This window comes from Lissotriton helveticus, chromosome 6 (assembly GCF_964261635.1).
Source record: "Lissotriton helveticus chromosome 6, aLisHel1.1, whole genome shotgun sequence".
In the NCBI taxonomy this organism is placed as follows: Eukaryota; Metazoa; Chordata; class Amphibia; order Caudata; family Salamandridae; genus Lissotriton; species Lissotriton helveticus.
In genome coordinates this window covers 1,057,840,592-1,057,868,116 of record NC_136067.1, presented here as the reverse complement: position 1 = coordinate 1,057,868,116, position 27,525 = coordinate 1,057,840,592, and the positions used below count along the sequence as shown (strand labels likewise).

At 41.5% G+C, this 27,525-nt stretch overlaps 1 protein-coding gene across 1 annotated transcript in view; it reads left to right on the top strand.

The window, feature by feature from the left end:
* The first annotated feature begins 1,625 nt into the window (after positions 1-1,625).
* Positions 1,626-27,525, top strand: part of OPN3 (opsin 3) — a 418,841-nt gene continuing 392,941 nt past the window's right edge. Inside the window, exon 1 of the mRNA XM_078646931.1 lies at positions 1,626-1,953. Within this exon, the coding sequence (XP_078503057.1) occupies positions 1,626-1,953 (328 nt within the window). The remainder of the gene's footprint in view (positions 1,954-27,525) is intronic.

Genomic DNA, 27,525 nt, shown 5'->3' with positions numbered 1-27,525 from the left:
TAAGCATGAGCACTTTACATCTTAACAAGAAGGAATGGTCATCTTAACATTTAGCCTCCCCGACATTCTGCTTTGCTGTTCTTAATTATATTTCTACTGCTATTAAATTGAGAGAGATATGCTTTAAAAAATGCCTCATTTTTGCATCTAATCATAATGGATGTCTTCTTACTCTTCGAGACTAATATTTATTTATTTGTATGTACTTTTTATGCTTTCTGATTGCCCGTAATGAATTTTTACCTTGAGCTATTTTAATCAACATCTTGACCGAATAAAGACTATTGAAACTAAATTACTAAATCTATATTTGGATGGCAAACACTGACACCACAGAATTGCGTAACTCAATGGAACTGCACCATTGCCTATGGATGTATCAACAATTTGTTCAAGAAAGATAAAGCCTAAACATGCTAATTACAGTCGGCGCAAAGTTTTAGCTCATCTTTGAAGAAAACGTCCTTTTTAATGTAACTACCCCGATATAAACATGTTAAATACAGAAACACATAATGGGTAACATGTATATTATGGTCCACTTATTGTGATCTCGGGGCACTGGTAGTGTTTGCAAACGACTTGCCCTTTGGCCTCGTTGTTTATTATCTCATCAGAACCCCTTGGTGACAATATTGGACCATATTACACAGATGCCTCTTATGTGTACTCTCATCTCTCTATATATATACATATTCATATATGTGTGTGTGTGTGTGTGTTCAGTTTGAGAAAAATAAAGCGCTACCATTCTCATTTGTTTTTTGTATACGAAAATTATGCAGATCCTTCGAAAAATATACCTCTGTGTGCAATACCTTCATCTGTCCTTAAAGAAGAACAACTTAATAGTATGTCCAGTTTCAAGTAGTTTCTCTTTCGCTTTTGGTGACATTTTTGACTTGCCCATAAACTCATGTGCATGAGATTCCCCGAGGCAACTATTGCCGTTCCCGCAGAGGCGGACTCTGTAACTCACCCGTGATGATTCGCTGGCGGGGAGAGCGAGATCTAAATTCAGCACCCTGGTTAGCTCCTTGCCTGGCCAGAGTTAGTTACAGCAGGGCTGTATCCTCAACTGCATTATTCACCAGCCAAGGGAAAACGAAAGGCAGAGAGAAGAAAAACATGAAAGAGGGAGGGGGTTTACAGGATTAACAGAAAAGGAAAGGCGGCAAAAGATGAGGGTGGGGGGCAGGTAAACGAATGAAAGGAAATGGACAAGTGGGCATGTGGAGGGAACGAACGGAAAGCAAAGAGAGGAAAGGGAGCGGAAGAGAACGAAAGGGACCGAATAGATGGAAGAAGAAAACGAGTTATCTGCGCACTTACTACATAAACCACGACAAGTCACCGTCAGCCCAGGGCGCAGCGAGCCACGGAGAAACTTAAGTTGCACTAATGTGGAAGGCGGAGAAGGATGACGGGGAGGGGGAGGGGAGCTGTCAGTGTCACCCCTTCTCTCTCTCCCTGCCCCTCTCCTCGTCTCAGCTTGTAGCACACATTCCTGCACGTACAAGAACCGTGCAGGGGCTCAGGCAGGCACAGGGCTGGAGCGGCGAGTACAACTGGCCAGGCGGGCACGCCGAAGGACCGCAGCATGTGAGGTCCGCCCGGCAGCTGCCATGCCTGAGGGGCTGAACAGCAGCTCGGCGGGGCAGGACCCTGCTGCCGAGCCCCCCAAGTTCAGCGCCGGCGCCTACGAGCTGCTGGCCCTGGCCGCCGCTACTATCGGGGTGGTAGGCGTGTGCAATAACCTGCTAGTGCTGCTGGTGTACTGCAAGTTCAGGCGCTTGCGGACGCCCACCAACCTGCTCCTGCTCAACATCAGCCTCAGCGACCTGCTGGTCTCCATCTTTGGGGTCGGCCTCACCTTCCTGTCCTGCCTTCGGGGCCGCTGGGCCTGGGACTGGGCGGGCTGCGTCTGGGACGGCTTCAGCAACAGCCTCTTCGGTAGGTGGCGCTCTGCGCGGCCAGGCGGTCTTGCTCAGCATCCACTGCGCTCGTGCCCGATGCCCTGGGGTGCCCGCCTGGGCTGCTATCTGTGTGTGGGCAGCCTCGACTGCAGCGATGCAGAAAAGATGCGGCGTTCTTTTGACTACAATATTAACTTGCCTTTCTCGCAGCGCATCATACTTAGCTTCTGGGCGCTTTAAAAACAGGTGTTACTGTTACCTAATAGTCGGTGCTAGCGGTTTAAGTCGACCATTGAACTTTCAGTGCAAATGAATTGACTTGGTCACACACTTCGGCGGACCAGAGCAGGCACATTGCAGCATTTATTTTAAATGAAAGTGATGAATGATTGCATGAATGTCTCATGTGACTGAGCTATGCAGTTGACGAAGCACACCGTAGGGCTAGGAAACTCTGAAATAGAAAAGTTCAAACTAATTTACCTTAAGCATTCTTTCCGGTCAGTGCATGAACCGACCAGGCGTCTAAGAAGAGCCATGGGTTGAAGTATGCTGTGCAATTTCTTGGTACTCTATAATAGATGACATACAATCTGCAGTGGTGCAGAACTGGGGCAAATGCTCTTAAGCATTGTCCCTATGCCTGTGCAATAGGCAATAGAGCACACGGGCTTTATTTAAAAGCATATTACATACTTAGAATCACACAGGAGCAAAACACGTCTGTCATCTGAATTTGCTATTTTTCTGTTTTAATATTAATGCAACAACCTTAATTCCTCACACTTCTAAAAACAAGAAAGATGTAACTAGTTTTTGTGGAAATCCTTTTGCTTCATTTCCTGTAATTGCACAGGTGACACATTTTGCGACGCTAGAATGGTGCGAAGATTGTCATCTCGCATAACATGCAGGCATAACTTCCTATGAAAAGTTGTTTTGGAATATTTTTTGGACTAATACTTTTTTTGTGTAAGAATTTTGCCCAATAAGTTTTCCAAGATTTTTCTAGTAAAAAATATACTTTTTCCAGACTGTTCTTAAAGGGTGGGGAAAAGCACCAGTGAGATCAATTTTCACAGGCGCTGTTAGGGAAGAACAGAAACATAATTTTAAGTTAGAGAACAAAGGAGATTCAAATTTAATTTAAAAGTATATAAGAACTTCTGTGTTTTATGCACATAAAAATAATACTGAAAATTGGACTTCGAAAGGTGCGTCTTTTTTTAGTAAATATTGTACAAGTAGCACTGTTCCCTAAGACAGTAATAAGTTACCACTGTTTGGGTAACAAACATTAGTACATATCCTCAACAGGCGCAACATAAGCACAAGCATTGGCATAACGTGAGAATCAGAAGTTACACCTGTCTTCTTAAATCTGGCAGACAGCTTTGAAAACACAAAAGGTGATGGGAGGAATGCTTGTAATTTGTGTAACCACTCTCAGTCTTTAAGGCCCTTATTGAAACCTGAAACATTTAACTAAGGGAAAAATACGATACTTACCAAATAAATCTTAAGGCAGCTTTAGAATATGTTCAATTTACAGAAGCCATCCTTCAATTCTCGTCTCCAGCACTCCTGAAGCACTTTTTGAAAAATATGACTCTGATTTAGCTATGAGCTTGGTAAGGCACACTGTCTTCAACTTTCTCATTATACATTTTTCATCTCTACTATGGAGTTTAAGGTCCCACAAAAATAATATGTAATATTTACCTTGGAGCACAGTGTCCGGAGATATATTATCATGCTGGGTCTAGGTATACTCCCTCTAAAAGTCCATACAAGAAGTTGGAGTAACCAAGATGATGATAGTGGGGTTTGCGATAAATGCTATCACGGAACCCAGGATTTAATACATGTCTTACGTTTATGTTCCAATAAGGAGGTAGTCGAGGCTAGAAATCATTTAATAAAACCTATTGTTTTTAGATATATCCTCTCCTTTACTACTGAGCTGATCGCTTTTTTTGAATGCCCACCGAATGAATTTGTTCGCTATAAACTGGATACATTTATCAATTCTATTTTATTCATGTTTTAAAAATGATTTTTTTGCAATGTATAAAGAAGAACTTTATATAAAGAGATTACATTATGTATAATTGTTGATCTCGTAAAAGATCTTAATCAATAAAATTGAATTGAATTGCATTGTGTAACCACTATCAGCCACTATGGGTTGCATTCCAACATAAAGTTCTCCTGCCCACCTGCCTCCTCAGATTAGACCTCCTCATTTGGAAATGTCTTGGCCCTGCTCCAATAAGAACAGCCCAGCCTGAACTGCCCAGCTATGTGTTCTCCGAACCGAAACACAAGGATCTCAAGATCAGTTTCACCCTGATTGGGGCTCATCCATCAGATGCAGCTTGAATTCAGTGAAACAATGAGCAAGGGGCCCAATGCCGGCCATTCCCTTGGCCACTTAGGGTGTTCCATCACAAACACAAAAAGAGATGGGAGGAATGCTTGTAGTTTTTCTTACCACAGGCAATCGCACGGGGTAGCATTCCAACTCATTGCCCTTTTACCTACCATGCCACCTCAGATTAGATCCAGCCATATGCAAATCAATCTTGGTTTGAGTCAAATAGGAACAATCAATCCCAGAGTGCCAAGCCAGCTCCTATTTGAACCAGAACACAAGCACATCAAGACTGGTTTTGTCCTGACTGCAGCACGTCAGTCGGGTGCAGCTTGGTTTCTGTGGCACAGTGAGCAAGGGACCCAGACCCAAGTCCCTGGAAATATTTGCTGACCCTCTTCAGATCTAGCAGAGGCAGCTAGGCTTGTATGTGTATTCATTGACAATGATTTCACTATGCACATTAGAGTAGACCTGGGTGAAATTTGAGTTAGACTAATGTAATCTTGCAGGCTACTTCCAACTTTACGCTATTATATCAAAATTTGTAATTCACACCATTTGGTGCAATAATTTAGTGCAAGCCTACTGGAACATTGCAAACAGCCAGAAAGCTTGCAACTTTTATTTGTGTTACTTGTGTTTTTTTAAATTTCTTTTGTGTGAAATATAACCTCACATCTGAATTTCATGCTAAAATATAGTGCCAAACACTGTTTTTGCATTTTGTATAATGCATGTAAATGCACACAATTTATTTGCAATTGTGCATAATTACGCAAAATCAAATTATGCAAATTTCACACACCCCCAAGTTTAAAGGTACTTTGGTACACAGAGGCAAACCATGTTTACTTGTAAAGCATGGTAATTGGTTCTAAAAAAAAGCAGAATGTTGCCATATGTTTCTGGCAACATGTGCAAAATCTAAATGTTATGAACTGACTAATATAGCGGTTATGGCCAATGTAGGTCTCTATCCTTGAAAAATATGGAGAATAAAGTGAAAATAATTGTCTGTTAATCAAATTAGAAGTATTGTGGAGTCCAATATCAGTTATGATGTGGCCCAACATTTGATAGAAGAAAGTGCAGAGAATATCATACATGATGGATTATCTTAAAATGCATCCGAAGGAAGGGCAAGGAAATCACTGTGAAACCGACAGGTGTGAAATGAAATGTGGTGTTGGGAGCTTAGTGCCAGATGTATTAAGCAATTACAAATTGTGTACTAATTTGATTTTGTGAACTATTTGCCAGATTCGCCAAGTAAGGAATCACACAGCATCGCAATCCAACCTATGTAATAAATATTCATTAGATAGATCACACATTCGGATCCACTCATTTGGACACATTCACAGGGCTGGAGATCACCATGTCTGTGATTGATTTTAAATAAAAAAAACTTTTTTTTTTCTTTAAAAAAAAACTTTAAAGGAAAAGTTATTTTTGTTAATCTATATATATATATATATATATATATATATATATATATATATATATATATATATGTATATTTGGCGTTGGTCTCCTGGGCCGCTGCCTACTCTCCCTGAAAATTGTAGCCAATTCACAAAGGTGATGGAGTCTAAAGCGGAGTTGGTAACTTTTCAATGATTTTTGATCAGAATTCCAGTCCCAATCTATTGAAAGGTATGATACGAAATCGCTATTTGGAAGGGACACCCATAACAAGCCCCTTCCAAGTTGTGATCAGTATCCATTTCTAAACCCATTTAGTGATTCGGAACTTTTTTCTTCCCGTTTGTAAATGGGTTTACTACATTAGAAAATGGGTTTTAGCATTCACATACGCTCAACTGAATTGGAAGGCCTGGAAACCCTTCCCATATCTGATCCTTAGTTCCAGAAGAAGTGACTGAGGGTGTAGTGCTGTGAGCATTTCTGTGTTAAAACGAATATGGAGCCTGAGGGCATAATTAGCAATAGATTTTGCATTTAGTAGATGTTTATGTGACTGTGTGTCATCTCTTCAAGATATGCCTCTACATGAGGTGGTCAGATGATCACCTACAATGTGTTGTGCATTTATTAATGATATAGAATGATGGACTAGTTACAAAAATATGATACAAGGTAAATATGTTGTTATTGATGGTACTTTTTCTTACATTGACAACACGTTTTTATTGTGAAATATCTTATGATTCATTAGATAGCAAAATTGGAATATTTACCGACAGAGGGAGGGAAATTTACTCAAATAACACACACTGAAATATTTCATTTTTATGAAGGCTGAGAAGTTTTATTGGCGTTATTTCAAGGTAATTGGCATTCGTTTATGAGGAATCTTACTGAATTAACCAATGGAGTCACAAATGTTGCTCACACTACGTGTTCTTATGTACCATCCTGTTACCAAATAACTGTTGCATACTTGTATTTTTTATGTACTAGGCATCTGTTGGTCCTTGACACCCTCCTCCCCCCCCCCCTATCCTAGAACTTGACCATTACTACGGTTTGTCCCACTATTCATCCAGTCGGAATGTCATTCTTCCAATCTTTTTTGCCTAGGTAATTTTGTCACAAATGGTGATTCACATACACGTGAGAAAATCATCAAGTCGAAACTGGAATCTGTCTAAATTTCTTTAAGGGACACCATTGCTGTCCTTTTCCATGTACTGCCAGAAAAATATTTAAGGGACACCATTGCTGTCCTTTTCCATGTACTGCCAGAAAAATATTTTTTAAATTTCCATTAAAGTTACAATTTTTTTAGATACTATAGTTTGCATTGCAAATAGTCCAGCACAGATTTCAAAATACTTATTCATACCAAAGTTCAATTATTTCTGGATGTCACCAGCTTTCCTGTCATGTCACATATGTGTATGGTGCAACAATTGAGGGGCGATTGCGATAGGTAAACAGCGCGGTCCCTAAAAGCTGGATTGATGCCAGCGTTAACCCCAGAATGTTCATCAAGTTTATTTTAGTAGGATTCTTCTTCTGTGTCTATTCCTCTCATGTACATTTAAGGTGTTTTTCCTACATAGTGGATCAAAGTTAAACCCATATATTTTTAAGTTTCTACAGGTGTCTGGGTTTCATTGGCACATTGCTGCAGCCGCAGCCTGCAGGTAAGAGCGGTGGGGACAGGTTGGGAGAGGATTCGACAGATGACCACAAGGGAAAATTTCATAAATAATGAATTTTCCCTCATTGTCGTCTGTCGAAATACCCTCATCCATCCCCACCGCCCTTACTTGCACAGGCCGCGGCTGAGTAATATTAAGAAATATTGAGTGTGTAGAATATTTTGTTTGTACCTTTGGAACAGGAAGGATATATCTTACTGGGTTTGAAGAGATACTCACTGTGGGCACTTGGGATAAAAAAGGATCATATGCTGGGACATCCACAAAAACTATGAATAGAAATCGAAAACCCATTGTTATGCTATGTTTTACTAGGTTATGTTATGAATTACTCTCTTATAAAGTGTTCACCTGACCATAGCCTACTTGACACTGAACTGCATGTAGTCACTTTGCTTAGATTCAGAAGGGGAGGGGGTACGATGAATGAAATTGTAGTGCAAGGTTTCCTGTGTTGGTAAAGCGAGATCCTTTTCTAGTAACTAAATGAAACCTGGTCAAAGATCAGTGGGGATCATCAATCATCTCTTTGCCGTCTCTGAATTTAGCGTTTAAGTCTCTTAATCACTTTCATCATTTCGGCTATAAGAGATTTAAACAAGCACTAGTAAAGCAGGTGGTCTTATGTCTAAAAAGCAGAGCTATTGGCTTTGCCAATGCTTTTTGCTAATATTATGTGAATGGGTGTGCCAAGATGCATGTGCACATGTGGGCAGCAATCTTGTTAAAATCAAATCCTGTTCTGTAACAAGCTGCAGTACGGTCCATGGAGTCAGACACATCCTTTTCCGTAGCTGGCTGGAGTACCTTAGGGTTGGTGCATGAGGTGCTGAGAGTCAAATACAAATCTTCAGTGTAGGTGGGTGCATTACCTTAGGTTGTTACTTAGCATCCCTAGAGTCAGACACACATTTTCTCTGTAGGAAGCTGCACCAAATCATTTTCTGGAGCAGGCTATGATAAGGTCCCAGATGTTAGAAAATAAATGTTTTTTGTAGGAAGCTGAACTACCTTAGGTTATAACTGTAGGCCGATGGAAGCAGACACAAATATTCTCTGAAGGAAGGTGATGTGCTTTTTGTTGTTACTATAGGCCATGGAGTCAAACACAAATTATTTAATGAGCAGACTGCAGTACAGTTGGTCATTACTGGAGGTCAGACTCAATTTGTCTCTGTTGGGAGCTGCATTATCTTAGAGTATCACTACAGCACCTTGGGTTGCTACTAGAGGCCTCTAGTGTTAGAAAGAAGTGTTTTCTGTAGGATGCTGCAATCCCTTGGGCCATTACTAGAGGTCCATAAAGCCAAACACAAATGCTTTTTAGGAGCAGACTACAGGCACCTTAGGTCATTACTAGAGGTCTCTGGTGTTAGAAACAAAGCATTCCCAGAACAGGGTACAGCGCCTTAGGTGATTACTAAAAGCCCTATTAGATGCTTGAGGGTAGGATACATTCAGCTGTGGCCCATGCAGGTAAGAGCGGTGGGGCGGTGGGGCCAGGTGGGGAGGGTTTTGACAGATAACGACAAGGGAAAATTAATTATTAATTTAATGTTCCCTTGTCAACGTCAGGCGAAACCCACCCCCCACCCAGCCCCACCACTCTTACCTGCACGGGCCGCGGCTGTTATTACTTTTATATTTATTCAAATCAGCTGCCGGGTTCGCAAAAACGAAGTATCCACTCACCTTCTAGAGTATTATTAACAAACATAGAATTCTTGGAAGAACATTTGCCTCATGATTCCATTCTTATAAGTGTACACATACAGAGAGAGATTACAGATCTACTAACAATTGACCTCTTGTCAAGCATAAATGATTTAAACAATTTATGTGCTTCATTTGTCAGTTAGCAGCTATTCATATAAATAGTGAGAGAACCATGGGTGTCTGTCTCTCTAATTCTATTTATTATATGATCTAGAAATATGGAATTTATTTTTAAAGGAAGAGGTCAAAATATTTAATCGAAACTCTTAGACCCTAAATAAGAACTGGGGGTTCAATTATGCACAGATGTCTGCACAAAGGTCAGAATTCTGAGTTGTGTGCTAATTATTGTCCCCCATACTGTTTTCCTCTGCCAGATTTCAGAGGGTCAACCGTGATGAAATTCATGAGGGGGAAAAGGCCAGGAAAAAAGGTGAAATAACTATTTATTCTGCTTGTTATGCCTCGTTTTCAAGTTCAAACCACAGACTAGAAGGTATTTACCTCACCAGGTAAATGCTTCACCTGGGGTAACAGTATGCGTCTGGTGTAGAAAATAACCCATCCTACATCTACAACCCTCAATCAGGATATACATATTAAAATTTCTTTTAAAGATTACAGGTAAGGAGACAAGGGCCTTATTACACGCCTGCTCAATTTCCCAGAATATAAATATGATCCGTGTAGGGAGGAACATATGAAGTTATTTGAGATGTGACTAAGCCCCACTTACATTGATTACCTATTTATATATCGATACTGTGAGAAATTGGGATACTGGCTGAGGGGGTGAAACCCTGCTCAAGCAGCAACCACCATTCTTTTCAGGGTGAAGTCACAAGCGAATTCTAAATGAACATGTGCTCGACCCTCAGGTAGCTTGGCACAGGGCAGTCAGGCTTAACTCAAAAGCAATTTGTAAAGCATTTGTGTAAAACAGTGAAAACATCACACAAAAAGAATCCCACACTTTCTTAAATGAAAAAAAACAAGACCAAAATAACAACCAGAGATATTACATTTTGAAGATTTAAGTAAAAAGTGCACCAAAAAGCACAAAGTGCCAACTGTGAATACCTGGTCATGTTGGACTGGGACCAAGTCAATTTCAATTTCAATTTCAAAGATGCTTTATTCGGTTTGTAAAGAAATACAACCATATAGCAACATATCAAGTCACTAATTCATGATGACCACGATGGAGCACAGGCTGGCTACAGAACACATTACCTTAATCCTGGTTTGCAAATCGGTGTGAGGATCTGTGTCGAAGATGATTCGAGCAGCTGAAGTGATGTGTCAGTTCCGAGATGTGGCAAGGCTGCAATGCAAGGGTCTGCGTCATCGTTGAGGGTCCGTTGATGGGGCTTGGGATGGGTACATTCCATACAACAGTGGCAATACATCTACCTGGATTTGCACCACACAGCAGAGGAGATGTGTCGGTTCCGCTGGATCTAAAGAGGGTGGTAAGCACCTTAAGGCCACTTTCAAGGGCCCAGGACTGGGGTGACACCACTTGGTAGGGTAGACTCACAGATAGTACAGTCTAGGTACAAGGTTCTTGGAAGTGTTATGTTCCTGAGGCTTCAGATCAGGATGCCAGTCAACTAGCCCTTGGAGTCACTCTGGGTTCAAGAGATGCAGGTCCAATTCTTCTCACCCAGGCAAGAGGGCAGCAGGCAGCAGGTCATCACAACAGAGCAGCAGCAAAGTAAGTCAGTAGTCCAACAGAGTGCAGTTCAGCAGAGTGTCAGTCCTTCAGCCGCACAACAGTCCTTCTTCGTGGCACAGTATTCAAAAGTCCAGCAGTATACTGAAGAGTTGATGCCTGAAGTCCAGTATTTTTACCCAGTTATGTCTTTGAAGGGCAGAGAGAAGCTTCTATAGGTTTCCATTTGAATCCCCAGGCATTCTGCCTTGGCTGCCCTTTTGCCAGACTGACTACAGGGGTATGCAACCCTTGGTGTGGAGACAGAACACAGCCTATTCAGATGTAAGTGGGTTGTGACCTGCTCCTCCTTCCCATCCTGCCAGTGATGGCCCATCCAGGCATACCTAAGCTCCCTTTTGTTTCTGGCTATCTAGGAGGAATACACAAAGCCCAACTGTCCGCTACCTTCAGTCATGTGACCAGAGATGGGCTACAGGCACTAAATGGCAAAGGCAAGAAAATGCCAACTTTCTAAAAGTGCAATTTTCAGAATTGCAATTTAAAATCGGACTTCACATTAAGTTATAATTTTAAAGTGTGATTCCAGAGACACCAAACATAAACTGATTATCTACTCCTATTTGGAAATTACACTTATAAAATGTAATAAGGCAAGTACAATGTTATCCTATGGGAGAGATAGGCCTTAATGAAAAAAATAATTTAAATGTTTTTTATTATCAGGAAATGTAAAACTTAAAGTACATAACCTACTTATTAAATACATTGCACTCTGCTTTCTGAGCTGTCCAGGGCCTACCCTAGGATTGACTTACATGTATTAAAAAGGAAGGTTTTGGCCTGGCGACAGGTTTATTTCGCCAGGTCAAAATGACGCTTTAAAACTGCACACACAAGCTCTGCAATTGCAGACGTGAGACATGTTTAAAAGGGTACTTAAGTGGGTGGTACAATCAGCGCTGCAGGCCCACTAGTAGTATTTAATTTAGAGGCCATTGGCACAAGTAGTGCCACTTTACTAGGGACTTATAAGTAAAACAAATATTCAAAGTTGGCATGAGTTAATGTTGCCACGTTTAGAGGAGGGAATACAAGTGCTTTAGCACTGGTTAACAGTAGTGATGTGCACAGAGACCTAAGACCAGCAAAACAAGGTCAGAAAGAATGCAGGAGAAAGGCAAAAACTTGGGTGGAAGAGCACCCTATGGTGGACAGGTCTAGCAGATACCTAGTTCAGGGTACACCTGTGATATACAGCAAGCAACAACAACAACACCTTCCTAAAATGGTGTTAAGTCAAGGTATTATCTTTCTATTTAAGCAATATACAACATAATTACCTGCAAGTCCTAACTAAATCAATTAATTCATTTCAACCTTGTACTCCACACTTCTTCTAGTCATGTGTATGTGGACAAGCGCTGGCTGCAGTTGAATTTGTCTGCACTTTCTGTAAGAAATGTGAGGAAATAGACTGCATTGAATTTCATTTAACATCTTGAATTTATGGGGAATGGTTCAGACTTGCCAAGTGTACAACCTCTATGTATGAATGTGATGAAAGTCTCTCTCTTGTGGAGGATTTGGTGATGGTTGTCTGAGTCAGAAGTGTGCACCTGACTCTTGTACTACACTTGACCACATGAACTTTAAGCAGCAAGTCATGTCCCCTTGTCACCCCAACCCACATACAATGCCAATAGTCTAGCACTGGCTGTTCTTGAATTTGTCAGTGAACACTACAAGAAATGTGAGTCAATTGACTGCTTTGAATTACCTTTATCATGATGCATTAGGGAGGGCTGGAGCCAATTTTGCAACCTGTCTATATAAATCTTGTATACAATGACAATGTGACTTGACTAAGCCCTGTTTTGTTTGTGATAGTTCACTTTCCAATTGTAAAATTATGTTGAACAAAATAAACTGGCAGTAAAAGATCAAAGTGGCAACCGCAGACACAATGCCATACATGAGGAGGTCAAAGTCGAAAAACATGGCTGACCACAATGGATCGGGGGTCAGATGCAAGGAGTGGTTTGGGCATGGTCGGCGCTTACCTTCAGACTTCAAAGTCAAAGAAAGATTTAAGAAAATGTTCCGAGAAGGCAGAGTTCAGCGGGGCAAGTCTGCAGGCAGTGTCTGAGAGAGTGTCATCATCGGGGAACCCCTGGACATCGCAGTGAAGAGTTCTATGTTCGTACTGAATCACTTTTTATGGAAGCTGAAAATCTCCACGAGGAGAAGGCAGAAGACTGTAGCTGAAGAGAGTTCCAGGGGTCCAGATACTCTTTTGGTGAAGGGCCCCTGAACAAGTTTTGATTCTGCAAAGAAGCACATAGCGTGAGCTGCCACAAAGTCAGGTCGACCAGCGATGCACTTTGGACAGATAGACGAGCAGGTTGGTCCTAGTTTCTTCTCAGTTCTCAGAGCAGTTGCTTGCTATATGTGCACATTTAGTACCACCACAACCAAGGGTCCAGGACAGGAAGGGCACCACTTGGGAGGGTTGAGGCTCACTATGGTTAGTTCCAGGTGTGGGTTCAAGATAGTGAGAGCCTCTTCTGTCCCTGAGGCTCTGAAAATAAGGCCAGCAAACTAGCCCTTGGAGTCGCACTGATTGGCCTGGTGCAGGTGATGAAGCAGGGCTCAAGCAGCAGGACAGGCATCTGAGGGTTCAAGGCAGGCTCCAGGTAGCAAACCAGTCCTTCCAGGTGCAGCAAATCAGTCTTATGGAAAACGCAGCAAGCCACAACAGCAGGCAGTCCTCTGAGATTCCAGCCACAGGTACAGAAAGTGAACTGAAGAAAGGGTATGAGGGTCCCTTTTTTATACCTGATGCCTTATTTGAAGTAGGAGGAATCTCTAGAAGTTTTCCTTTGAAGTACTTGGAAGTTTCTGACTCTCTTTCCCTGGCTCCAAGGTAGTTGTAAGGTCAATGCAGTGATGGCAAGTTAGGTGTGTGAAAGCAGAGCACAACTATTCAGTTGCAAGTGGGGCTTTGGCAGCTTCGCCCCCGCATCTTGCCAGCAGAAGACCCATTCAGGCACACCTAATCCCTCTATTGTGTTATACCTCTATTGTGTGACTGTCTTGGAGGAATTTCACCTGCCACCTACATCCAGTCATGTGACCTAGGATAGGCTGCAGGCACCAAATAGCATGGGCAAAGAAAATGCCAAGTGGCATTTTCAGAAATGCTATTTAAAATCCTACTTTATCATTAAATTGGATTTTTTATTACAGGTTCATAGATACCAACATGAAATGCTGACTTTTTCCTCAACCAAATGTTAGCATTTATTATATGTAATAAGGCAACTCGATGTTATCCTAAGCAACAGGTAGGCCACACGGTAGTGAAAAATTAGATTAGGAGTTTTTCACTACCAGGACATGTAAAACCTAAAAGAACACATCCTATCTTTTAATTGCAATGGATCCAGCTCTATGGGCAACCAATGGGCTACCTTAGAGTTGACTTATATGCAATAAAATGGGGGTTTAAGGCTTGGCAAAGGGATTATGTTCCCAAGTCAAATTATCAGTTTAAAAGTGCATTCAAGCTGCAATAGCAGGCCTGGGATATGTTTTAAGGGGCTACTTTAGTGGGTGGCACAATAGTGCCGGAGGTCCACTAGTAACATTTAATTTGCTGGGCTTGGGTATATGGTATACCTCTCTATGAGTGACTTATAAGTAAATTAAAAATGCCAAAAATGCCAATTAGGTGTAAGCAAATGTAGCCATATGTAGTAGGAGTGCTGTTTAGTAGGAGTGAGCACAAGCACCTTAGTACTGGTTAGCAGTGGGAAAGTGCACAGAGTCCTATGCCTAACAAAAACTAATTTCAGCAAATAAAATGAAGGGGAAAGACCAACCGCCTGATTCATCAAGCTAAATTGCACTCGCAAAGGGCAAGATTCTCAGAATCTTGCCTTTTGCGAGTGCAATTTTTGCATTTGGGATTCATCATCCCAAATGCAAAAATCGCTATTTAAGAATTCGCACATTTGCGAAGAATTGAATTTAAGGAATCTCTATTTGAGATTCCTTAAATGCAATTCATGAAGCATTTTAAAATTGCGAAAATGCAATTTTGGGCCGCTATTTACCGAGAGGTCAGACCTCTCGGTAAATAGCAAAAACTTAGAAAAATGCATTTAAATGCATTTTTCTAAGTTGCATGTTACACACACACATGTCCTTTGGACATGTGTGTGCGCAACATCTGTTTCAATTTGCATTTAAGGGGTGCTACAGGGTGTCCTTTGGACACCCCTGGCACCCTTTAAATCGCTATCTTATTTGCGAGTAGCAAATTGCTAATCGCAAATAAGGAATAACTCCCCATGCATTCCTATGGGCCTTTGACCCATAGGAATGCATGGGGAGTTATTCCTTATTTGCGATTAGCAATTTGCTACTCGCAAATAAGGATTGTGTAGGAATCGCTATTTATTTAGCAATTCCTACATGAATACCGTTTTGCGAGTCCTTAATAGCGATTCGCTATGAATCGCTATTAGGGGCTCGCAAAACGGCCCGTTGATGAATAAGGCTGCAAATCTTTTGGGGAAGATCATCCTAAGGCTGACAGGTCTAACAGTGATACTCAAAACTTTCTTATATTGGGCATCATTTTTCATGATCATAATGTTCCTTCTGTCACATACAAAGTCTGCCTAGTTTTGGCTAACCAATATAAGTAGCACCATATGAGTGCCTATGGTTAATGCGGTGGCAAAAATGTTTAATTTTGGGTTAAGCGAGAACAGATTGTATGATGAGCATCAGGCTACATTCAGTCCGTTTTGTGTGATAAAGCATTACCTCCTAAAAATGTCATTTTACTATTGTAACAATGTCAGGGCTAGTGTATCTAAGAAGCCATCCTCTTCTGTGACTTGATAAACTTTGTATAGCAGATGCTCCTCCTCTCCTTGACATTCCTTTCCAACTTCACAGCACACTCTTGGGTGTTAGATCAAACATTAGCATCAGTAGCAAGCACACTTCAGACTCTCCTCCTACAAGTCTGACAATCTTACTCAGTGCTCTTGTGCTCCCCTAAATCCGTTCACACCTCACTCATGGTGGACAACCTTCAAAGACTCTGATCTTGACTTTCTCCTTACTGTGCACATCTTTCTTGTCAGCCATTATATCCTTCTTTGGCTACTCCCTCTCTATTGATGACGATCAAGTCTTTTTATTTCTCCTCTCCCTTGCAAATTAATTCCATACTTGTGTAATTGACAACTGGTCTACCACTACTGCTCTGGATTGGCAAATGATAACTCCTTCCTCCTAAACTGAACATAGAATTGATACGTCACACAACTTTCCCATGGCTCAAATCTCTCATCCCTATTAGCCCTCTGCTGTTGCATTTATTTTAACATTTAAGTGTGGCTTTCTAGTTTTCATTTCTAGTTTCATTGCATTCAGTATTATCTTATGTGTTGCCCCATGCCTTCTGCTGTGCCCAAAGATTCTGACAAAGTTGCTGGTCGGCAACAAACTTCCCATTCTAACACCCTTCTCTTAGGTCATCTCCACTACTTTGTATAACTTCTGATTCATAAATGTTGTTAGTAGTACAAATGTAACTACCCCACACTCACCTCGCCACTACAGACGTGATTTAAGTTGCCTTACGGTATGAGACAGATTCCTTTGCAATCTCCTTCTCTATTTTACATATCCACCCACATCCCTTTCTGGAACCCTCTGCTTTTCTGAGGTCAGGTCACTACAAACATCATCCCTACTCCAATCAGAAGCCATCACAACCGTACCAAATTGAAATCCTTTGCACTACCTCAAAATTACCCTTCACCTCAACGCTAAGACGCCTTCACTGACTGAAAGTAGATGTTTCTTTGTGACCTATAAATATGCTGCCTGGACTGCTGCAGAACATCAAATGGCTGGAGCATTTGTTTCAGTTCTACGTCCTATGGGAAGTAAAATAGGCTTTGGCAAGATTTCCCCTTGACATTCTGGCACTTCGCATTCAAGCGCTCAGGCAGCTCTTAAGTTCTTTTTAGTATCTGCAAATAGCCCACTAAGTTAGTTTTAAGCTCAATCATGTGCAGCTGTCGTTTTACGTTTTGTTCAGTTCCTTGGGTGGTAAGTGTCTAAAAAATGTATACTATACCATTTCTAAAGATTGAGAATATTGAATTCAAACTATAGTTTCTACGACATGTTGTTGCTTAGCCTACAGAATTTTGAAATGTCTTTTGTTTTGCATCTTTTTTTAACAATGCTTCACAAACCAATATTGACAAAACCAATAGCTTGCCACTGGTAGTATAAAGGTGAGACCAATGCGTGTTTGCCACAGCCACTGTCAGTGAATTAGTCAACCTTAACTATTTTCTGAAATCCAGCTTTTTTTTAAAGAAAATATGGGCCTCATTTATGAGAAATGACGCATCGCTGCGTGAAAGCAGCGATGCGTCACTTCTCAGTGCGCACTCCTTGCGACATACCTGATGCATCATATTTAATGTATGACGCATCATGTCGCAAGGAGTTACAGATACATCAGTATTTCTGACGTATCTGTAGGCGAAAAAGTGACGCATTGCTGGAGTGTGTCACAAAAGTGATGCAACTCCAGCAATGTGTCCTTTCACATGGGGCAAGTCCCATGTCGTTAGTGCCTGCGTCAGTCTTACCCCTGCCATGAAGCAGGTGTAAGATTTTGACGCATTAGTGGCCAAAAAATGGCGCAGTGAAATCTTATAGATTTCACTGCATCACTTCCATGACCCTTTCTTGCGTCAAAACGCCCCCCCTTGCATACATTATACCTGGCGCAGGTATAATGTGACGCAGGGGTTTACAAAGTGACGCATTTACCTACATGCGTCACTTTGTAAATATGGCGCAACAAGGCGCATTTTTTACGCCACTGGTGCGTCACAAAGAGTGACGCACCGGCGGCGTAAAAGTGACACACAGCCTCATAAATGAGGCGCTAAGTATTTATGTAATTGTGTGTGCTGTGAACAAATCAAGTTGCAGTTAGCATATTTACATATTTATTTTACCAATAAATATCCACGCACTCTTGACTAGCTCTTAAGATAGCTATCAGGTCTTAGCACTATAAAGAGTCATATATAATCTACTACATAATGTGAAAACTTTCGTTTTATAGCACAAAAACATCTACACCGTTAGAGTTATTGAAAGACATCTCACTTTTTTGTTAGCTTAGCCCTCAATGATGCCCCCTAGTGGTATGTTATGGTGAAGCCTTATGTGATGGTTCTTGAAAAAGGGCTAAATTATACATTACTAAACAATTCGCACGGCTCACTGATATGCAAGGAGAAAAAAAGTATCCATCCGCACACCTTGCAGGAAGTCCCCTGTGGCAGAACTATCGCCACAACCTCTGCTGAGCATGTAAATGCACTGGATACATGGCAAAGGGAAGAGAATCCCTCGGTTGGCTGCTTCACAGATCATCAGCATCACCTGACCCGGCCTGCTGATGTATCCACCCCGTCACCAGTCCTACCCTTTCTGTAGTCGGATTCTAGTGCACAGACTGGTGTTTTCTGGCCAAGCTAAGTCTACTGTTGCACACATCATCAACACTGTAGTTGTGTTTATCAAAGCTTTAGCTGAGCATCCTACAATAGCGCACCCTGATGCCCCACTTGGGCGTACCCTGATGACAGAGCCGTTTTTAATCCTTTTTAGTGCTTTTTTGTGCAGCATGATGCCTTTGTTGTGTACACTGACTTTGTAATCGATGATTTTACTGCATGTAGCAGTAATGCTTTTGTGTAAACAGCACCTAGAACCTATAGTTGGTTGTCGGTGGAGGGGCGGCGACAAACAAAGGGGCATGTTATCAAGGACAGCGTTAAAATTATCGCCGGTTTAGCACCTGAAAACTGCTGCTAAAGCGGCGATAATGGGCTTGATCATATGCCCTTGAGAATTCCAATAGAATCCCATGTTCACACCAGAACAGAACATGGATTTCTATTGGAATTCTCAAGGGCATATTATCAAGCCCATTATCGCTGCTTTGGCAGCAGTTTTCTGCCGCTAAACCGGGCATAATTTTTAACGCCGTTCTTGATAATATGCCCCTAAGATGGTAAGGGTTTAGTGGATGAGGTCTTTAGCCAAGACCAGGGATGATATGAGAGTAACCTGAGGGGATAGAGTACCCGGCTTCGGACATAAGGGTAGGTAGTTGCATGTGATACATCTCATGCTTGGCTTGAGCGGGCAAAGTTCCCAATGGCACCACACGAATTGTCTTTAGAGAGAGTGACCAGAAAGCTATAGTTGAACCAGCTATTATCTATACCGATGTTATGTGAAGCTCTCTTCTATTTAGACACACTTTTGCACATGTAGGGTTTCCCAAAAACTGCTCTTGTTGCATAAATGCCAAGTGTCCCGTTTTTGCAGGGACAGTTCCGGCTTGTTGGAGACTGTCCTAGGTAATATTGTTGGAGAAACTGTTCCTCTTTATTACACACAGGTAAGCAAACAAGAACCTTCTATCTGCAGAAGCCCTGTGCTGCAAAGTGTCCAAGGAATTTCTTTTCATATGTTGGCAACTGTGTTGTTGGCCACAGCTCATCTGCCAAATATGACAGATATACCTAGGCCATCAAAGCTTTATCCAGATCAATTTCTTATGGAAGGCACGCCTGATGATGCTTCAGTACTCAAACCAGCTGCACTACCAGGAGAACCAGTCCTTATTATTTAGCTGCTTCAAATTTGTTATGCCCACAACTGTAGGTGAAATATTGTCCTGATTCAATGCCCATTCTCTCTTTCAGTCTAAAAATCAACGTTTCATCATTGCAACCGCCTTTTTTCAATTGTTTGTGATCTTGACTGGCTCGTCATTGCTTACACCAAGTGTTTCCATCAGCCAGCCCTGTCCAAATAGTCTTTGGCCTATTGATGATGCTACAAGGTCGAAATGCGGTTGACATGTTACAGCCAGAGATGGTCTCATGTCATTTATGATGTAAGGAACGGTGTTTTTGATACAAAATCATACACTTAGTTGTGCGACCCTGATCTACATCGTGCGACCTGTGTGTCTATATATACACATGCATGATCTTTTGACTTTGTGTTTGTGTTAATCACTGGGCAAAATGTGCACTGATATTTATTGATTTGCTGAAAAGGCAAGGGGTTGGAGGCCACTCTCTCTTCTTTTTTAAGAATCACATTGGGTATGCTGAGCAATTTATTTGTTCTTGGTTGTTTAAAATGACATTGAAATGAGTCTGTAGTGAGCCATTGTCACCAAAATATTTAATTTTCCTGATCTCTTTAGCTGTATTGTGTTGCCCTTGAATCTCTTCCTACTTCTTTTTGCTACTGGCACTTTTTGTGGTCAATGGCATGGAATATATGGGTCTCTGGCTGGACGAAAGAGGAGTATCACCTAAGTTGCAACTAGTGAAAGCTATTAAAGAAGCACCGTCACCCATGGATAAGGACCAGTTGAATTCCATTTAGAGTTGGCTGCATACTCTTCACGGTTTATCCCTAGGTTTGCAGACAAGACTGTGTGCATGCGGGGGTTGATGGTGAAAATGCAAAGTTGGTTTGGTGTCCTAAGTGTGAGTGGGAGTTTAAGCAGCTCAAATAGAGATTTCATCTGCTCCTGCCTCAAGCCCTTTGATGCTCACGACAGGAGTATAGGGTGTACCGATGCCAGTGCTAAAGGGTTGGGGGCTGTACTTTCACAGTGACAGGGTAGAGAAGTGACCATTGCTTATGCCTCAAGACCATTAGGAGATGCCGAATCCATGTATTCTACAATTGAGAGAGAAGTACTTGTATGCTGGTGGGACATGAATCATTTTAAGAAATTTGGGTGGTATACCGAGTTTGAGATTCGTACCAATCACCACCCTTCATCTAAAATTCTGCGGTGGGTCCTGAGAATGCTGGAATTCTCGTAACAAAGGGGGTGGTGATGGACGGAGCATCTGAATCAATCAAACACTCACACCCAGTCAAAAGATCTGGGTTTAATCCATCACCGTTCTTTAGCCCACTCTGCCACCCCTGTTCAGACATGGCTATATGCAAATCAGTCTGACCCTGTGCCTCATGGGAACAGTCCAGCCCGAACTGCCAAGCCATGTCTTCCCCGGAACGGAAACAAGCTTCCGAGGACCGGTTTCTAGCATTCCAGCCGCCTTCAGCCCGGCTTGCTTGAATCCTGTGGCAAAATGAGCAAGGGACTCACGTCTGAGCATACCCTGCCACACTTATGGCAGCCAAAAGCGGTACAAAAGGGGTGATTCTCGTAAACCATGGAATACATGCTCGGGAGGAAAAACTTTATGGGGATGGTTTATCAAGGTGGTTTATCAAGATTGCCGGTGGAGTGTCCGAGTAATGAAGAGACTGATGATTGTGGAGAGTTGGTGGCTAGTGTTTTTGCTATAATGGAGGGCAGCTTTGAGCATGAGGAGTGGTTTCACTCTATAAAGGAGAATAAGATTTTCCAGGAAGTCGTGAGACACATGTCTGTTGGGTGGCCTGCTTAAGGGAACGTTTCTGAAGAAGTGGAATCATTCCGGAATGTTAGCACAAAGTTGTCAATGTAGGGTGGTATTTTGTAAGAGTCGAGCTGTCGGTGGTGCCATTGGTACGGAGATCATACATTTTGAGTTTGGCCCATGAAGGTCATAGGGGCAAGAGTGCATCTAAGCATAGGATCAGAGCGGAATATTGGTGGCTGGGATGGGACGAAGATGTGGAAAGGGTGGTTAGAGTGTTTATCATGTGCATGGAGCGATAAGTCTCAGAGGACTGTGACTTATCCTCCAGTGGAAGTAGAGAAGATTGATGCAACATGGAAAAAGATTGGTTTAGACTTCTCTGTGCCGTACAATGTCCTGGGTTCTTGTTCAGTGTATGCCTTGGTAATTGTCAATTATTATTTAAGGTGGCCTGAAGTGGAATTTAATAATCAGGTCACTGACCATGTCATGAGTGAAGTAATATGTAAGGTCATAAGCAGTGCATTCTGGGGTGCACAAGTGATAGTTAGCTTAGCTAACAATAATAGCTGAATTTCTCTGGTTTTACAAGTGAAGTGTCAGCCTAACCATAACGTCCATATAACCTTTGTTTTCTTCAGTGAATTTCTAAGGTTTTTAAAAGTCTATTTCCTAACTATAATGCTCCTTTAGTTTTTTTCCCATAATTAGAGATTGAACATTACATCTGCATTGGTGCACCACTTGTTGTGTTTGTCATATATTTATTTAAAAAGTACATTCATCACCTTATTTCAAGATACTTTAGATTTTTATAATGATGTTGCAATTACCAAGGATACACTGCAAATACCACAGTTTTTTAAGAAAGTGTAAAATACATATATAAAAATATTTTAGATAAAATTTCAATGTACCTGTTTAGTAAAATACTAATTTGCATTTTCCTTCTTCGCAACAACACCGAAGGTCTCAATGACGTCACTAGTCACAAATTCAAATGTCAAAGTGTAAAACAGACATATAGACATATTTTACAAAAATCTTGAGTCTAGCTATTTAACAACATATTGGTTTAACTTTATTATAACAACATAGATATAAATAACACAGTCCCTCAACTTGTTATTTCTGCTTCAGTGTCTCTCGCCTTGTTGTACACTTCATATTTCACAGTAGATTTACAAACACTCTACTACAGAACATGGTGGCTCGAATTTCCTTAAAGTGTTTCTGTCTTCTATTTAAGAAGTGTGCATCTTTCTTACATGATTTTCTCTTCTTGTAATAAAGATATTGTCCACTCTTACTCTTTCTCATACTTTGTTTTTATTAAAATTATTTTGTAAACTTTGTAGGTGTCAGCATATATTTTTTAAGAAATGACTTTGTCTTCTTGCCAGTAGCTCTTCTTTTTTCGCCACTTGTTCTGCCTTTTCTTTTATTTGTGTCTCAGTTCTGCAGAAATACTGTAGTTGCTTCTGTTCCTTATTCCTATGAAGTCTTCTAGGCATTCTAACTGTCTCCACCTATATAGATATTGTTCTGTAAACAAAAATGTGTATATTTTAATTTTTACTCTAGCCAACATAGGAACTCCTTTACTATAGTACATCCATGATACACACACAATATTTATGTTATGTTGCAGTTTAACATCTACAGATTAACCTAGCTTTATAACTACATGCATTACTTCAATATAGTAAACGCAACGCCAAACACAAAACTTTATTGATTAATCACCTTTTAACATTATAACACCCTCTCCTACAATATAGCTGCACCAAATCTCAGTTCTGACTTATACATAGTGAAAGACTAGTTTACGCCATCTGTAGTAAATTTTAAAATAAACATCAACCAAAGTGTACAAGTAAATACAGTGTCTCAACAATAAATCAAAAAGCACAATATAAGAGCTATTTGTGTACCTGTCTACCACTGTGTACGCGGTGTATTTAAAATGTCAGTACTTTTCTACTTAAATATATTACATTTATATTTTGGGAAAAACTGCATATAAGAATCTGCATATTAATCTCTATCACAGCATATAGCTCACTACACCTTCCAACTACAACTACATGCAAAGAATCTGTGACAGCTAGCATATATAACTCACTAGATGATTGTAAAAGACTACATATTCATCACTAAAACATGTAAATACAAGTATTTTTGGTTGAGTAAATAAATACTCCCTAGCTTATTGACTTGAGTGGATACCTAGTGCCTATGTGATTCCCTGAGGACATATGTAGTGCCTGGATGATTCCCTGAATATAGCAGAACTCCCTGGGTCATTCCATATGTGCATAGTTACTGACTGTGTGTTACAACTGTAGTGTCTAGATGATTGCAGGGATGGATACATAGTATATAGCTTATTAATTAAGAACATGGATAGAGTTCACATGTTTGTTTACGGGCATGCATAGCACCTTGCAGATGGGATTAGTTCATGAATACTGTTTCAGTGATTGCATGAATGCATGGCTGCTACCCATGTGTTTTTGGTTGAGTGAGTGGTTAGTGTCTGGGGGATTAAATAAGAACATGGGAAGTTCTGGGTGATTGTATGAGTGCATAGGTAGTGCTTGAGTGATTGGCTGACTGCAAGATTACTGCCTGTGTGATTGTATGAGTGCATGGGGAGTGCCAGGGTGAATAGATGAGTGCCTGTGTAGTACCTGCTATTGGATGTGCACATATGTAGTGCCTGGGTGATTCTATGAGTGCAGAAGTACTGCATAGGTAATTGTATTATTGCATGAGTTGTACTTGGATAATTGGATTAGTGCATAGGAACTGTATGGGTAATTAGATCAGTACATGACTAGTGTCTGGGTAATAGTATGACTGCATGCGTAGTGCTGAGTAATTGGATGAGGGCATAAGTAGTTCCTGGGTCATTGAATATGTGCATGGATAGGGCCTGGGTGAGTAGATGACTGTATGTGTAGTGCCAGAGTGATTGAGTGAGTGTAGGGTTAGTGCCTGGGTGATTGGATGAATGCATGAGTAGTGCATTGTTTTTTGTTTGACTACATGCTTATGGCCTGGTGAACTGGATGAGTCAATGAGTAGTGCCTGAATATTTGTATGACTGTATGACTGTCTGGGTAGTGCCTGGCTGATAGGATGAGTGCATGGGTACTTCTTGGGTGATTAGATTACTACATGGGAAGTGTCTGGATGACTGGATGAGTGTTTAGGCACTAATAGCGTGATTGGATGAGTGCCTGGATGACTGCATGGGTTGTGCCTGTGTGATTGAATGACAGCTTAGGTACAGCCTTGGTGAATGTATAAGTGAATGGTTAGTCCTTGGGTGATTGTATGAATGCAAGGGTGCGTAGTCACAGGGGCCATTTAGCGAGTATAAAGCCAACCCAGGAGTTTGCAACTAGGGCCTGGGAAGGCTGGACACTAAGAAACTTGGAAATTTTCTAAGGTGCTCAATGCGTCATCTTCCTCTGAGAGTGGAAGAGGCCACAGCAGCCTATACTCAATAGCTAGGCACAACTTGCAACCATCTAGCCCCTGAAAAAAAGTGGACTCCTAAACGGGCTCAACCCTCAGCACCCTGGTACTCTGCTGAACTTAGTGCTAAAAAATTGGCCTGTAAGCAATTAGAGCGGACTTGGTGTAAAAGGTATGAGGATACGGACACGGAAATGTATAAACACTGCATTACCATTTATAAACAGCTTTTACTAGAAGCCCAAAAAAAGCTTTTCTCAATGCAAATAGTACTAGCCAAATCTAATTCGAAGAAACTTTTTAAAACTAGCAAACAATTGGCCACCCCAAATGTTCCAAAGAGCCAGAGCAATCCTGAACTTTGTGAAAAACTAGCTGGATTTTTTAAACAAAAAGGAGAAATCATCTTCACTTCGTTCACCCAAGCTGACAAAAAGGCAAATGTGTGCACGCATATGAATGGGTAGGACAGTCCCTGCCCTCCACCGGCTTTAGAAAAATTCAAAACCCTAGAGATACCAGAAACAATTAAACTTCTGAACTCTATCTGCTCAGGAGCCCCCACCGATCCCTGCCCAGTGCGGGTTATCCTGCAAATTCCAGAAGTGATTGGAACAGCCCTTACGGCCCTGCTGAATGCCATATTCAGTTCTGGAATATTTCCCAAAATATGGATGAAGGCCTCTGTTCTTCCCCTGTTCAAGAAACAAAATCTGGACCCAAAAGATCCTAACAACTGTAGGCCAATTTCACGGCTCCCACTCCCTGCCAACATTTTAGAAAAGGCAATGAACACCCAGCTCAATGCATTTCGTCAGTCTAACAACTCTCTGGTCCCATCCCAATATAGGTTTAGAGCAGACCACAGCACAGAGTTGGCTATTCTTAAATCCACAGAGGGAATTAGAGAGGCCGTAGACAAGGGAGGCAATGCCATGCTGATCCTGCTGAATCTGTCTGCGGCCTTCGACACGGTCCATCACGAAGTGTTGATGGACCGGGTATCCGATATAGGAGTAGAAGGTCGAGCATGGAAACTCCTGCCATCATTTCTATCTGATAGATCACAAACTGTGGATATGGACGACAATATGTCCAAACCGTTTTACCTTCCATGTGGGGAGCCACAGGGCTCGTCACTCAGCCCAACGCTTTTCAATATCTATGTGGCACCCCTGGCAGGAGTCATTAGATCTTTTGGCTTCCAACTCACTTCCTGTGCTGACAACACTCAAATAGTGTTATGACTGACTGAGGGTGGGGAAAAGGAAACAGGGGCATGTTTCCATGACCGTATGGGTGCCATCCCGGGCTTGATGTCCTCCAACTGTCTAAAATTCAATTCTAGTAAGACCGAGGTCATAAAGTTTAGAAACAATCCCTGTGTGTGGACACCCAAATGGTGACCAGAAGACCTTGATCCCTGCCCCCTACCCACCAGAAAAGCAAAAAACCTTGGGGTATTGGTGGACAATAAACTCACCATGGGTGACCAAATAAGTATGGTGATCTCGGCCTGCTTTATGGTCCTAATAATTATATGAAAAATTAAGTTTTTCTGGACTGAAAGCAGTCTCAAGACAGTGGTAACTGCCCTTATATGTCGCGCTTGGATTACTGCAACGTCCTATATCTTAATACCCAAAAGCAACACATCAATCGGCTCCAATAGCCCAAAATGCAGCAGCCAGATTGTTGTCAAGAACTTCAAAATGTGTCTCTGTAAAAGAGGAGCTTAGACAACTGCACTGGCTCCCGGTTAAACAAAGAGTATGGTTTAAGGCACTTTGTACCGTCTTCAAGACATTAATGGAGCAGGACCTGAGTTCCTTAGGCGTAAATTCCAATGGTATGTCCCTGGAAGAATGTTACGCTCCACTGGAGCTAAACAAGTTCATGTTCCCGCATTTAAAAGAGTCAATTGGGAAGGCAGGAGCATCATCACCTGTGCCTCTAGGGCATGGAATGAGCTTCCTTTTCATCTCAGGAATGCCCCGGATCTCCTCTCCTTTAGGGGTTGAAGACATGGCTCTTCTCCCAGTAGCATACCTCCCTATATTCTCCAGTAGCCAGTGCTTAGCGCCAGGACATCCCAGGGTAACCGTGTGCTCTACAAGTGTGATTCACACAACATAACATGTTCGAGTGTACTCTGAGTGTTGCAGAGACGTCGGTAATCGCAATGTTGCGTTTTTTTTATAAAGTGTATAATACACATATGCACACATTTCACAATATTTTAGACACTAGGGGTTTATTAGTGCACTGTTTAAAATCATATTTTTCAAGGTAGTTTATATAAAGTTAATCTTTAAAATCGATCTTCTTTTTTTTGCTGTGACGCTGGGGGTTGCGAATATGTCGGTACCCATGACGGTAAACGGGGGGCCGCGCTGGCTGTCGTGGTGTCATTGCAATTATTGCATGCAGTTGAAAAATCAATTTTGGACACATAACTTGTGTCACTAATACACTAATTTTTCAAAAATGGGGTCAGATTAACTCCACTCTGACCTCTTATGTCAATTTGAAACAATAATCTAGCCTCGGGAACTGTTCCCGATACATAAAATGGTGGCTGCAACTTTCTGTTCGGTTGTGACAAGGCAATCAGAGCATTTACGCAGGTGCGCTTTCATGATTTACCTCAAACACGTCGCGATGTACCTGCGAGCACAGCAACACTGCCACAACT